We start from the raw sequence: 15,040 nt of genomic DNA, 5'->3' as shown, positions 1-15,040 counted from the left end.
CTGGGTAATGTCTTCCAGCTATTGTTGTCCCAAACTCTCACGAGTTTCCTCATCTGCTTTCAGCCAACTTAATGTTCTCGACATCCAAGTGCCTTACTCACCACCAACTGCTTAATCCTGGTCTGCAGACTCACCTGTATAGCCCACACGTCCCACCCTGTTGCCATTTTCCTTTTCTGCCACATCCACCTCACAACACAGTCTCGGATCCCTTATATATAGGCTGAGGAAGCCCTACTGGTGAATGCTGAGCCCATGAAGGAGAACTGGTCGATCAGACGCTCCAGACTCTTTTTTCGGTATTCTCAATTATGGGATAAGTAAGAAATGCAACAGTTTAGCATCGAGTGCGTTCCACCTTTCTTCCCATCCGACCAACTGCACCAGCGCTAAACTACAGGAAACTCTTTATTATCTGGCACCAATGGGACCAGCGTGGTGCCGGTTTATCAAAAAGTCCGGATTACTGAGAGGTATAGTTAAAAGGTAGGAGCGCTCCCTACACAGCAACAAATCCAGGCTTCCCTGTTGCTTAGCAACATGTGCAGGAACTCAGGCCAGAGACCAAGCGTCCCTGTTGCTTAGCAACAAGTGCAGGAACCCCAGTTACACAGCCACAGATCCAGGAACTGCCACTAATATGAAGTAAAAACTTACCTGAACCTACTCCTGCATTTTGCCAACAGAGCCGGTAAATCGAGAGTGAACCTGTGCACCCAGCAGATGGCAGCGTGCGTTACAAACTCCTGATAGTCTTCGCGTGACTCAATAAAAAGAGCATTTTCGCATTCCGTCCTGTACCTCTTGTTTATGCAAGATGTGGGGGATCTTTGAGACCCCGGGAAGCAAGCATGCCTGCCAACCCAAGAATATTTTAACGCTGCACCGGCGGTGTGCAAAATTTCAACTCTATCCGAGGGAGATTATTATTTGTTTTTAAAAAAAACTATTATATTCTCAGATGATGTTTGGGAGGCTTGTCCACACGTCATGGAGATGTGGTCACTTGATTGGATGCTGCTATATAAAGCAGTGTCGCTCCGCTTTCCGTTTAGTTCATCATCCCAAGTGAATTCTTAATCCGGAAAGTGAGCGGGAGAGAGTGAGTGAGAGGGGGCGGGGGTAAAAAAAAACCCAACAACAAAATAATGATGCAGAGCTGCGTGAAATCCTGGGGTCTGCTGGCGAGCTCTCGCGGTTTGCAATCCACCTGCCAGAAAGTTGTGGGAAGCCGGGCTCGGGGAGGCAGGCTGGCGGCTTGGAGCCGAGACTCTCGGAGGAAACAAGACGCTCTGAGCAGCGGCAGCGTGCGAACCCTGGGCACAGCCTCCGCCAACCATGCCAGGTTAATAGACAAAACCTTGCCCAGGCACGATGACTTCTCAGAGCGACACATCGGACCCGGAGACAAAGAGAAAAGGGAAATGCTGGACACCCTGGGACTGGCGGTAACCGCACATGCTTTTTCTTTCTTTTTTTGTTTTTTTGTTTGCCTATTCACTCCGTGCCCAGTATCAGTCAGGTTTTTGACGTGGTCGGCGAGGCAGTCAGTCCGAATGGATTTGCACAAGTTTCATTTGTTTACGAAACCATTATTATATATATAAAAAATATATATTTTTGGAGGCGTTCACATGTTTCAATCACCCGCCGTTAGAGGAAGCACGTGTTACAATACTGAGGCTGCAAGTGAGAAATGTAGTTTTAAACAAAAACAATTACACGCAAACCTTTACATCTCAAATTGGCAATTATTTCCCCTTTAAATTAAAGCGCTAATTTGTATCGATCTGGATTGGATTGAGTGGGTGGGAGGGAGAGACTTTTGTTTTACAGTTAAATTCTGTTCCTGGAATGTCTTTTATATTTGTTTTACCATTATTATTATTATTCCCCCCACCCCCATCCCCCTTTGCCTCGGTAGTGCATTGACCAACTTATTGACAACACCGTTCCTGCGAGCATCCGCCTGAGCAGACCCCTGAGGATGGACGATCCCGTGTGTGAGTAAAAGATGTCTTTCTGACCCCACTCAAGGAATGTCGTGTATCCGCCGATCGTTCCCTTTCTGGCTTCAATAAAATTGCAACATAGATTTCCACCCCGCGACCCCGCTGGTGCCGCAGCCTTATTAGGTATAGGTGAAGTCTGGTGTTTTTCTCTACAAATCACATTGGAGGGGGGCGGGGATGGCGATGATAAGCCGCTGCCATTGCCGGGTAAAGTTCAGTTCCGCCAAGCTCCAGCGACCCCCGTGTCCATTTCAGGCTGGCTCGCACGGGATTGCATCAACCCAGGGCTGTGGGCATGGAGCCCAGGACATGGTGTAGAAAAGGCTCCCCTCTGGCGCTCTCCTGCCCCCTTGCCAACTTGGGAAGAACTTTATTCTTTCCTTTCCCTCCCAACACTCCTCTCTCTCTCTTTCCCCCCCCCCCCCCCTCAGATTGTACCTCCACTTACACACCCATCACACAAGTACCACAACCAGGACTTGGTCGCTTTTTGTTGCTCTTGAAGCTCAGCTCCTGCTCCTGTCTGCTCATTCAGCGAGAGTCACAGATGTGGCTCCAGCCTCGTCATGCGTGATCGCTTATTGAAGGGGAAACAAATCTGCTTTAGAAAGTTGTGGAGCCTTAATAATCTAATACTAGAAAAGAAGCAGCTGATCCTCGTCGGGCCAGACTACAATATCCCCCTTATCTGCAGGAACTTTGAGTATTGTTAACTGCCTCAGTGTACGTTAAGCACTGAATTAAATGCCTTTGATGTATCCGTTTACCATAATTCTTAGCCAAGTAGGAATGTATCAAGGAGTAATGTTTAAATCTCTTCCGCTCCCCTTGTCCACCCCCCTCCACCCCAATAAGTATTGGAGGAAAAGGAAAGGTTTTTTCTTCAATGGGAGAATTTTTTTCAGGATTGTACCCATAGTCAAAGAGTGACAGAACAGACCCATTCGTTTTCAGATATATGTAAAATAATGGAATTGATCCTCAGGAGTGAAGTTGAGGGTTATTTGTAGAAAAACGACTTGGCGCACAGCAGCTAACACTGCTTCAGATAGGAAGATCCTGCCTGACCAACCTCCTTGGTTTCTTTAAGGAAGTGACAACCCAAGTTGACTAGTAATCCCGACAACATTATATACTTAGGAGGAAAAATTGGGTTGCTTTGCGCCTCCCGTTAGCGGGGTACTAATGGGGCGCAAAGCAATTAGTGCCTGGGCACGGCGCCACTGATGCCTCCCGTGAAATTCAGCGGGAGGTTAGCGCCGGCGGTAGCCGGTAGCGCCCCGCAGCGATGCGCCTCCGGCGATGACACCATCACCGTGCGCAGCGCCCTGCTCGCACCTCGCTCGCACCCCGGCCGCAAACTTGGCTCGCACCCCCTGACCTACCGCCAGACGCTATGTCTGACAGGGTCAGGGTGTTGTGTTTGCGGCCGCGGTGGCGCAAAGTAAAGATCAGGTGTCTGGTGGCCATTTTTTTTGGGCCGTCTGCCATCACCTGCCCCCTTTCGCCTCCTCCTGCAGGGTGCCAGCCGCGATCGGTCAGCCCAGTGACGGACTCTTTTGCCGGCACCCCGCTCCCCAGTGGTCGGGCAGGGCCCCAGTGCGTGCTGCACTAGGCCCCTCCCCTTTAATCAGGGGAGGGAGGCCTGTAGTAATGCGGCGCTACGTGCTGACGCACGTGGTGCTCCTGCACGAAGCACCACGATATTCAATGTAACGCCCCAAGAAGGAGGGGGAGCGCTTCCAGTAGCCTCCTGCTTGGGGCGCTATCATTCAAAATCCGGCGCAGGGGCGCTAAAAGTAGCACCCCGCCGAAGTTAGTGCCCCAAAGGGGGCGTGACCTAAATTTTCCCCCTTAGACTTTCAAAAGACATTTGATACAGTTCCACATGAAAGGTTACTAATTCAGCTCAAAGCTGTGGGGATTCAGTGCAAAATTTGGATAGGTACACAAAATTGGCTGAAGAGTAGAAAACAGTGGGTACTGGGTAGAGGGGTAATATCGAGGTGTGAGCAGGGGGAACTAATGAGTGGTATGCACCAGGGTTTAGCATTGGGGCTGCTGCTGTTTCTAATTTGCATCAATGACTGGGATGTTAAAACTGCCAGATTTTGCTATCAAAATAATGGTGAGGCTAACGTGCCCACTATTATTTATGCTCAAATGGTACATCAACGTCAGGCGGTTTGGCAAATGCGCATTTAAATGCAAATATCCAAAAGTTGCTGTATGAGTTGGGCAGCTCCGCCATTTAGCTTTGTGAAAATGGCACCTTGCTGTCTGTCTCACCATTGAACTGCATTGAATGGCATGAAGTTGCTCTATTTGCACAATAGATAACAAGCTAAACTTGCCACAGAAAGTTAAGTCTTGTCATTATAAGCGCAAGTACCCTTTTAATGATGTGATAAGTATTCATTACTGCCAATCAACCACTCTGGCACTGAAAATTAACTATTACAAGTATAGAGTCTCATTCCTTCAGGTATTAATCGTTGTTGAACATTAAAAAAAAAAGTAACATTTTAAATTAAAACTTTTTACTTTTCCTTTCTGTTCCTTTTCTCTCTCCCACGCTCTCTCTTAATCTAATCTTTCTTTCCCTCTCTATTTCTCTTTCTGTACCTGATTTTTAAAAACCTAAACGTGCATGGGTAAGACTGACTAACGGCAGATGCCATTAGATTCCCGGCTACAGCAAAATCTGAGTCAATACACATTGATCAAAATGGCAGATGTCAACCTAGGAGGGGCAGTGGAATCTAAGGAGACAGCAGAGAAACTACAGATTGAGCGAAACAAAATGTGAGTGGGCTGAACAATGGCAAGTGGAATGCTGGCCTTTATTGCAAAGGGGATGGAGTATAAAAGTAGGGAAGTCCTGTTACAACTGTACAGGGCGTTGGTGAGACCACACCTGGAGTACTAAGTACAGTTCTGGTCTCCTTATTTAAGGAGGGATATACTTGCATTGGAGGCAGTTCAGCGAAGGTTCACGAGGTTGATTCCGGAGATGAAGGGGTTGTCTTATGAAGAAAGGTTGAGCAGGTTGGGCCTATACACATTGGAGTTTAGAATAATGAGAGGGGATCTTGTCAAAACATATAGGGCTAAAAATTGAGTAGCGCCCCAATTGAGGCGCTAACTTCGCCGAGGCGCTAAATAGCGCCCCGGAAAAATTAGTGCCCCCGCGCCGGAAATTGAGTGGTTGCGCCCCAAGAGGGAAGCGGGGTGCCACTGGAAGTGCCCTGCATCCCTCTTGGGGCGCTGTGAGTCAATATTGCGGCGTTATGTGCCGCGATATTGCAGGCCTTCCCTTCTTAAAGGGGAGGGGCCTTGTGCAGCGCGACCTGGGGCCCAGCTGGGCCCCTGGGGATCGGGAGTGCAGGCAAAAGAGCCCGGCACCCAAGAGAAGTGCTGGGCTCTTGGAGCGCAGCCGGCACTCCGTGGGGGGGGGGTTCAGGAGGCCGGGGACGGGAGCGCAGGCAGGTGCTGGCAGGCGACCAGCAACAAAAATGGCCGCCCCGCACCTCGCCTTTAAATTGCGCCTCCCCAGCCACAGGTACGCCCCCCTGACCCCGTCGGACATAGCGTCCGGCGGTAAATTAGGGGGCGCTCCTGAAGATCGTGAGCGGGGCGCTGCGCACACCAATGATGTCATCGCCAGTGGCGCAGTGCTGCAGGACGCTACCGGTTAGCGCCATCACTAACCTCCCGCTGAATTTTGCGGAAGGCGTGGGCAGTGCCGCGCCTGGGCGCTAGTTGGTTTGCGCCCCACTTAGCGCCCTCTTAAGGCGCTAACGGGAGGCGCTACCAACTGAATTTTTCCCCCATAAGATTCTGAAGGGGCTTGACAGGGTAGATGCAGAAAGGATGTTTTCCCTTGTGGGGGAATTTAGAACTAGGGGGTATAATTTCAGAATAAGGGGTCGCCCATTTAAAACAGAAATGAGGAGGAATTTCTTCTCTGAGGGTTGTGAATCTTTAGAATTCTCTTCCCCAGAGAGCTGTGGAGGTTGGGTCACTGAATATATTTTAAGGTGGAGATAGACAGATTTTTGAATGGTAAGGGATTCAATGGTTATGGGGATAGGGCAGGGAAGTGGAGTTAAGGCCAAGATCAGATCAGCCATGATCTTATTGAATGGCGGAGCAGGCTCGAGGGGCTAAATGACCTACTCCTGCTCCTACGTCTTATGTTCTTATAAATAAAAAATAGTGCAGACACGTGTAAAATTTTGCACAGATGAATGAAAAATGGGTAACTCTCATACTCCCATGAGGAAAGATAGGAGAAACTCTGGCTTTCATCCTGGAGTGGAAGCATCTGAAGAGGTGATCTTGTAGCGGTATACAATATAGTACGCACTTTGAAGAAAGTTAATCCGGAATATTACTTTTCATTAAATAGTGGGGTGGGATAAGGGTACACGGGTTCAAACTAGTAAGATAAGTTTAGGACTGTTATCTGAAGGTTCTTTATGCAGAGTGTGATCAATACAGGAAACTTTTTTTATCCGGGACCGGCGTGCTGCCGGTTGATCAAAAAGTCCGGATTACAGAGAGGTATACTTACTAAGGTACGAGAGCCCCGTACACGGCCACAGATCCATGCGTCCCCGTTGCATGGCAACAGGTGCAGGAACCCTGTTTACACGGCCACAGATCCAGGAATCCTGGTTACACGGCCACTAATATGAAGTAAAACTTACCTGAACCTACTCCTGAATTTTGCTGGTTGAGAGATTTCCGGTTATTTAGGTGCCGGTAAAAAGAGAGTTTCCTGTACTTGGAATAGATGTGGAGGCCAAATCCTTGGCATCATTTAAAGAAACAATTAGAAGCAGCAATGGGTCATTATAGACTTTTTTTTAATTATTCGTTCATGGGATGTGGGCAAGGCCAGCATTTAGTGCCCATCCCTAATTGCCCTTGAGAAGGTGGTGGTGAGCCGCCTTCTTGAACCGCTGCAAAGTGTGGTGAAGGTACTCCCACAGTGCTGTTAGGGAGGGAGTTCCAGGATTTTGTCCCAGCGACGATGAAGGATCGGTGATATACTTATAAGTCAGGATGGTGTGTGATTTGGAGAGGAACTTGGAGGTGGTGGTGTTCCCATGTTCCTGCTGCCCTTGTCCTAGGTGGTAGAGGTCTGGGGCTTGGGAGGTGCTGCCGAAGGAGCCTTGGTGAGTTGCTGCAGTGCATCTTGTAGATGGTACACACTGCAGCCACGGTACGCCGGTGGTGCAGGGAGTGAATGTTTAATGTGGTGGATGGGGTGCAAATCAAGTGGGCTGCTTTGTCCTGGATGGTGTCGAGCTTCTTGAGTGTTGTTGGAGCTGCACTCATCCAGGCAATTGGAGAGTATTCCATCACACTCCTTACTTGTGCCTTGTAGGCTTTGGAGAGTCAGGAGGTGAGACACTCGCCGCAGAATACCTAGCCTCTGACCTGCTCTTGTTGCCACAGTATTTGTGTCTGGTCCAGTTAAGTTTCTGATCAATGGTGACCCCCAGGATGTTGATGGTGGGGGATTCGGCGATGGTAATGCCGTTGAATGTCAAGGGGCGGTGGTTACGCTCTCGCTTGTTGGAGATAGTCACTGCCTGGCACTTCTGTGGCGCGAATGTTACCTGCCACTTATCAGCCCAAGCCTGAACGTCGTCCAGGTCTTGTTGTATGCGGGCATGAACTGCTTCAGTGTAAATGGCACTGAACACTGTGCAGTTATCAACGAACATCCCCATTTCTGACCTTATATTGGAGGGAAGTTCATTGATGAAGCAGCTGAAGATGGTTGGGCCTAGGACACTGCCCTGAGGAACTCCTGCAGCGATGTCCTGGGGCTGTGATGATTGACCTTCAATCACCACAACCATCTTCCTTTGTGCTAGGTATGACTCCAGCCAGTGGAGAGATATCCCTGCGATTCCCATTGACTTCAGTTTTACTAGGGCTCCTTGATGCCACACTCGGTCAAATGCTTACTCAATCTTAAGGGCAGTCACTCTCACCTCACTTTTGGAATTCAGCTCCTTTGTCCATGTTTGGACCAAGACTGTAATGAGGTCGGGAGCCGAGTGGTCTTGGTGGAACCCCAAACTGGGCATCAGTGAGCAGGTTATTGGTGAGTAAGTGCCGCTTGATAGCAATGTCTATGACACCTTCCATCACTTTGCTGATGATTGAGAGTAGACTGATGGGGTGGTAATTGGCTGGATTGGATTTGTCCTGCTTTTTGTGGACAGGACATACCAGGGCAGTTTTCCACATTATCGGATAGGTGCCAGTGTTGTAGCCGTACTGGAACAGCTTGGCTAGAGGCGCAACTAGTTCTAGTGAACAAGTTTTCAGCAAGGTAGCCGGGATGTTGTCAGGGCCCATAGCCTTTGCTGTATCCAATGCGCTCAGCCGTTTCTTGATATCACGTGGAGTGAATCGAATTGGCTGAAGAATGACTTCTGTGACGGTGGGGTCCTCAGGAGTAGGCTGATATGGTTCATCCACTCGGCACTTCTGGCTGAAACTTCAGCCTTGTCTTTTGCACTCACATGCTGCGCTCCACCATCATTGAGAATGGGGATATTCATGGAGCCTCCTCCTCCCGTTAGTTGTTTAATGGTCCACCACCATTCACAACTGGATGTGGCAGGACTTTGATCTGATCTGTTGATTGTGGGATCGCTTAGCCTGTCTATAGCATGCTGCTTCTGCTTTTTAGCATGCATGTAGTCCTGTGTTGAAGCTTCCCTAGGTTGGCACATCAGTTTTAGGTATGCCTGGTGCTGCGTCTGGCATGCTCTTCTACACTCCTTATTGAACCAGAGTTGGTCCCCTGGCTTGGTGGTAATGGTAGAGTGAGGGATATGCCGGGCCATGAGGTTACAGATTGTGGGGGAATACAATTCTGCTGCTGAATGCCCAGTTTGGAGCTGCTAGATCTGTTCTGAATCTATCCCATTTAGCACGGTAGTAGTGCCACACAACACGATGGAGGGTATCCTCAGTGTGAAGGCGGGACTTCGTCTCCACAATGACTGTGCGGTGGTCACTGCACTGCTACCAAGCTACCAATACTGTCATGGACATATGTCTGCAACAGGTAGATTAGTGAGGATGAGGTCAAGTAGATTTTTCCCTCGTGTTGGTTCCCTCACCACCTGTTGCAGGCCCAGACTGGACTCGGTCAGTAGCGGTGTTACCGAGCCACTCTTGGTGATGGACATTGACGTCCCCCACCCAGAGTACATTCTGTGCCCTTGCTGCTCTCAGTGCGTCTTCCAAGTGGTGTTCAACATGGCGGAGTACTGATTCATCAGCTGAGGGAGGGCGGTTGTAATCAGCAGGTTTCCTTGCCTATGCTTGACCTGAAGCCCTAATACTTCATGGGACCGGAGTCAATATTGAGGACTCCCAGGGCCACTCCCTCCCGACTGTGCTGCCACTCCTGGTGGTGATGGAGGAGTTTGGGACACTGGCTGAAAGGTATGATTCTGTGAGTATGACTATGTCAGGCTGTTGCTTGACTAGTCTGTGGGACAGTTCTCCCAATTTTGGCACAAGTCCCCAGATTGAGGTGTACAAAATTATGAGGCATAGATAGGGTAGATAGAAAGGAACTTTTCCCCTTTAGTAGAGGGGTCAATAACCAGGGGGCATAGTTTCAAGGTAAGGGGCAGGAGGTTTAGAGGAAAAACTTTTTCACCTAGAGGGTGGTTGGAATTTGGAACTCACTGCCTGAAAGGATGGTAGAGGCAGGAACCCTTACAACATTCAAGAAGCATTTAGGTGAGCACGTGAAACGCCGTAGCATACTGCAGACTGGAAAATGGGATTAGAATAGACAGGGCTCGATGGTCAGCGCAGACACGATGGGCCTCTTTCTGTGCTGTATAACTTTGTGACTGACTCTATGTTATGAGGAGGACTTTGTAGGGTTGATTGGGCTGGGTGTGCCGTTGCCGTGTCCATAGCCGGGTGGTCCGTCCGGTTTCATTCTTCTTATTTTGTTTCGTAGCAGTTTGTTAGGCCATTTCAGAGTCAACCACATTGCTGTGGGTCTGGAGTCACATATAGGCCAGACCAGCAGAATTCCTTCCCTGAAGGACATTAGTGAACCAGATGGGTTTTTACGACAATCCGATAGTTTTATGGTCACTATTACCATGGTGGGATTTGAACTCCCGTCTCTGGATCATTTGTCTAGGCCTCTGGATTACTAGCCTAGTGACATTTCCACTATGCTACCGTTTTGGATGGATGCATTAAGATAGACCAAATGGGCTTCCTCATCTAAGTATATTGTGATCTCGGTTACTAATCTGTGGGATTCTTAATATTGCTCTTCCTATTCCTGCTTTAACGGAGCAGCTGCTGCAGAGAAAGGAGATTTGAAATGAGCAGCTTTTCACAGGGTTTGGGTGGAGACATTCTTCTGCCAAAACTAGGGCTGGAATTTTGCCGACGCTGAGAGGACGGGGTCGGAGGCGGATCAGCTGTGAAAATAGAAATAATTGACAGCGGGTAGGGACCCCGCTGTCATCCCACCTCCATGCGAGTCTCCCAGGTGTCGGGTTTGTCAACACTCAACAGACTCAACACCAAGCGGCGGGGGAGGCAATTGACATAATTAAATGCATTGTTAACAGCCAATTAAGTGTTATTTTAAGCTTACCTTTCAATTTTACGTGTTCCCCCATGGGTTACACACTGCTCGGGGAACACGTCAGCTCAGTATGACATGAGTGGATTCAGCATTGAATTATCTCATGACCTGACAGCTGCCAAAGTTGTATAAAAGATCCCATGTTACAGCTGTTCACTTTCAAAGCTCAGAAACTGCTACTTACTGCATTTGGAAGACTTATTGAGCTTTCTGCAGTTTGCAAGTGTTTGGAGCAATCTCACTATCCAGTGCCACCTCATTGGAACAACCTCGCTCACCATTGACAGATCGCTTCTGTCATCTCAACCTCACCTGCCATCTATTCCATCAGCATCGGTACCCTTGAAAAAATCTCACCTTGGTCCTCAGAATCCCACCACGATCAGCCCCAACACCAGCAGCACCAGGCACACCAACAGCACCAATCTTCTCCACAATCAGCTGGTGCTGCACAGGACACAGTGCATCAGCACCCCACCACATTGCTGCCCGGGACACCAGGGATGGCCTCACCATAGCCAGATTTACTTCACTTGACGGTGTATACCCTGGCTGCCACATGATGCACCAGGTTGGCACTACCCCACACCAACACCATAAAGCATCCCTACAATGCCCAAGCAATTCCTTTCACACTCAAGACCATTGCGGGGGTACCGTTATGTCTCACCATTCACTGTAACTCACTAAGTCACTTCCAAAGGTGCACATAAATCTGTCCAAGAACGTAAAGTGTTGAAAATAAAGATTTCAATGTTTGACACCACACCAACAGAAACTTTACATGAACATTGGCTAAATTACCCAAGTGCCTACCCTTGTGTGTTGTTAGTTGGTATGAGTGCAGTCGGGTGAGGGTGAATGTGAGGGGTGGCTAGTGAGATGGGGAAGTGATAATGTAGATAGAGGGATTTGTGAAGGTGCAAGGTAAGTTGGTGTGAGTAAAGATGTGCAGGAGTAGGGTAGGGAAGGCAAAGTGATGGGTATGTGATGATTGGCACAGAAGGAAGAGGTTGAGTGTGGCTTTGCAGTAACGTTTTGTGATCTACTGAGATCATTGAAAGGTTGGCGCCACTGCAGCCAGGGACCCCTGACGACATCCCTGCTTGTGCCCTCCTGTGCAATGTGCAACCAGGCTGTGTTGATCTCCTGGGGAGGTCTCTTCCGCAAATTGGAAGGGAAGACAACCTCCTGCGTGCTATGACTCCCTCCATAAGCATATGGAGAGAGAGTTTGCAGCACCTCAATGCTACAGAACACTGACAGCATAACTGTCAAAGTAAATTTGGACATGGCCCCTTTAAGGAAACTGGCTGATGACACATCATTAAATGACATCATCAGACCCACCTCCTTTTAATTGGCTGGGAACATCGCTCGGCAGGGTTCTAACAAGCCCTAACAATGTAAAATCACTTCAGCAGAGCGGGATAGAGCAGGCAGCGGGCTGAGACCACTCCGGACTCACCGCGGTAGGCAAAATCGCGGCCTAGGAGTATAGAGATGGTATAGCTGCCTATCTGATATTGCCTACCATGTTGGCTGTACTGCAAGAGTTAATCATTGTGTATGTACAGTACCTTAATGCTTTGATGTGATAAAGTGCTATATAAATGCAAGTATTGCCAGTTATACTGCATGTTCTGCATTGGTGAAATATGATTTTCATGTTGCAGTTTGCATACATGGATTGCAGTGTGATCTGAATTTTGGCATGCAATGCAAGAATTAAATACTATTGTTATAAAGAACTTGCATTTATATAGTGCCTCTGGAAATGTCATCACTTGTGGAAATTAAGAAACACGCCAGCCAATTTGCATACAGCAAGGTACTGCAAACAATAATGAAATAGTTACATCTTTCAACATTTGCGGAGGTAGTCTCGCAGAATGTGGGCTTCACAACCAGCTAGTGTGTAACGTTAACTGGTGTGAAGCCTCCTTTTTAACTAGGTAGTCAACTCATTATCAAGATTAAAGATTTAATTGGAATTTGGATTTTGAAGCAGGCATGCATTTCCCTGATCAGAATGTGGTTCACAGCTGGCAGTATAGTACAGCTTTTGCTCCTTTATTTATTCATGCTAAACTGGTAGACAGCGTATTTTTTAAAAATTCGTTCACGGGATGTGGGCGTCGCTGGCAAGGCAGCATTTATCGCCCATCCCTAGTTGCCCTCAAGAAGGTGGTGGTGACCCGCCTTCTTGAACCGCAGTTTGGGTCAACTGAGTGGCTTGCTGGGCCATTTCAGAGGGCAGTTAAGAGTCAACCACATTGCTGTGGGTCTGGAGTCACATATAGGCCATACCAGGTAAGGACGGCAGATTTCCTTCCCTAAAGGACATTAGTAAACCAGATGGGTTTTTACAACAATCCGGTAGTTTCATGGTCTGATACTAGCTTTTTATTCCAGATTAATTTAATGAACTGAATTTAAATTCCCCTGGCTGCCATGGTGGGATTGTGAACTCGCGTCTCCGGATCATCAATCTCTGGATTGCTAGTCCAGTAACATAACCACTGTGCTACTGTTCAGTATAACTGAACCACTAAGCTCTTCATTTCCCCAGATTGCTTTGGTGGTAGTGGTGGTAGCTTACATTGAAAGTTTCTCTTAGTAGCGCTCGGTTGGTAACCAATGGTTATATGCTTGTGGCATAACTGCATTAAAGTTCCATCCACAAGCATCCTCTCCAGATGAACATTTGCATTCTGCGCACATGTGGATTTCACATTGGTAACACTGGGGTCTGTAGCTTGTGTAGATGACCGCTCTTTGTGCTGTACATTTCCACTGTACAGTACTTTGTACACTTCTATTGGATGATTTCTGCTTTAATCACTTGAACCAATATCAGTCACGGGTCATGCCATGTGCTGCCTAGGTTATTCCTACTGATAAACATCTACCAATCAACAAGTTAGCTGCAAAATTCTGAACCTTGACATTCAGTGGCATTACCATTGCTGAATCCCTCACTATCAACATCCTGGGGGTTACCATTGATCAGAAACTGAACTGGACCAGCCATATAAATACTGTGGCTACAAGAGCAGGCCAGAGGCTGGGAATTCTGCGGCGAGTGTCTCACCTCCTGACTCCCCAAAGCCTTTCCACCATCTACAAGGCACAAGTCAGGAGTGTGATGGAATACTCTCCACTTGCCTGGATGAGTGCAGCTCCAACAACACCCAAGAAGCTCGACACCATTCAGGATAAAACAGCCCGCTTGATTGGCACGCCATCCACCACCTTCAACATTCACTCCCTCCACCACCGGTGCACTGTGGCTGCAGTGTGTACCCTCTACAAGATGCACTGCAGCAACTCGCCAAAGCTCCTTCAACAGCACCTTCCAAACCCGCGACCTCTACCACTTAGAAGGACAAGGGCAGCAGACGCATGGGAACATCACCACCTACAAGTTCCCCTCCAAGCCACACACCATCGTGACTTGGACCTGTATCGCCGTTCCTTCACTGTCGCTGGGCCAAAATCCTGGAACTCCCTTCCTAACAGCATTGTGGGTGTACCTACACTATATGGACTGTAGCGGTTCAAGAAGGCGGCTCTTCTCAAGGGCAATTAGGGATGGGCACTAAATGCAGGCCTAGCCAGCGACGCCCACATCCCATCAATGAAAAAAAAGTAACGGCTCAGTCAAAATCTGAGCTTTCAAAATGGCCAGAGGATGTAAAAAGGCTGCAATCTTTCAAGCCTTTCTTTGTAACGATAACCTCTTATCCCAGATATTATTCCAGTGAATCCTTGTGTACTCTTATGGCTCTAATATCCTTCGTATAGTGGGGTACCCAGGATTGCAAACAACACTCCAACTCTTCACCCAACCAATGCCCTGTACAAAAGCAGCATTGTATATTCCTTTTATATTTTGTGCCCCCTTCCTAACATATATGAATCTCGGACTTTTTGTTGCATTTTCTACCTGCACAACCACATTTTGAAGATCCGTATCAAAATCATGATAGCTTTATTCCTTCACTCTTAAAAGAATTTCACTGTAAGCTATACCTCCATTCACTGGTTTCCCTTAAATGTACTCAAAATGTGAAGTGGTTTGAAGAGGCATGATGCTCTATATAAATGCAAATCCTCCTAGTTTCCTTTCAATATATCTTCCCTGCTCTTAGTGTTGACTCCTCCACTGAGATGTGTTTTTATAGGTGCTGATCACCCTCACCTGGTGCCTCACCCAAGTGGCCATTATTGATGTGAGCCTCGAGAGTGTTGGCTTGTGATTTGACTGCTGCGAACATCACGGTTGAGTATTTGTTCCTTGGTGCCTACGTGCTTGTGCTTCCAGCAGAAGTTGCTACAATGCAACCTATAGAAGATAGGGGCA

The 15,040-nt window shown here is 48.1% G+C and overlaps 1 protein-coding gene across 1 annotated transcript; it reads left to right on the top strand.

Moving 5' to 3' along the window:
• The first annotated feature begins 974 nt into the window (after positions 1-974).
• LOC147124838 (glycine dehydrogenase (decarboxylating), mitochondrial-like) lies at positions 975-2,420 on the top strand. The gene is made up of 2 exons (XM_085993848.1): positions 975-1,448; positions 1,925-2,420. Exons 1-2 carry the CDS (start codon positions 1,149-1,151, stop codon positions 2,009-2,011), a joined length of 387 nt encoding a protein of 128 aa, XP_085849974.1. The 5' UTR covers positions 975-1,148; the 3' UTR covers positions 2,012-2,420.
• The last annotated feature ends 12,620 nt before the right edge of the window (positions 2,421-15,040 follow it).

This window comes from Somniosus microcephalus, chromosome 1 (assembly GCF_052327205.1).
Source record: "Somniosus microcephalus isolate GS21.2 chromosome 1, FLI_Smic_1.0, whole genome shotgun sequence".
Classification (NCBI taxonomy): Eukaryota; Metazoa; Chordata; class Chondrichthyes; order Squaliformes; family Somniosidae; genus Somniosus; species Somniosus microcephalus.
This window is presented reverse-complemented; position numbering and strand designations above follow the sequence as displayed.

Bases quoted from the DNA above. Each gene is read 5' to 3' on its own strand.
- LOC147124838 (XM_085993848.1), top strand. From the start codon at position 1,149: ATGATGCAGAGCTGCGTGAAATCCTGGGGTCTGCTGGCGAGCTCTCGC. The intron at 1,449-1,924 runs GTAACCGCACAT...TTGCCTCGGTAG, and splicing joins TGGACACCCTGGGACTGGCG to TGCATTGACCAACTTATTGA.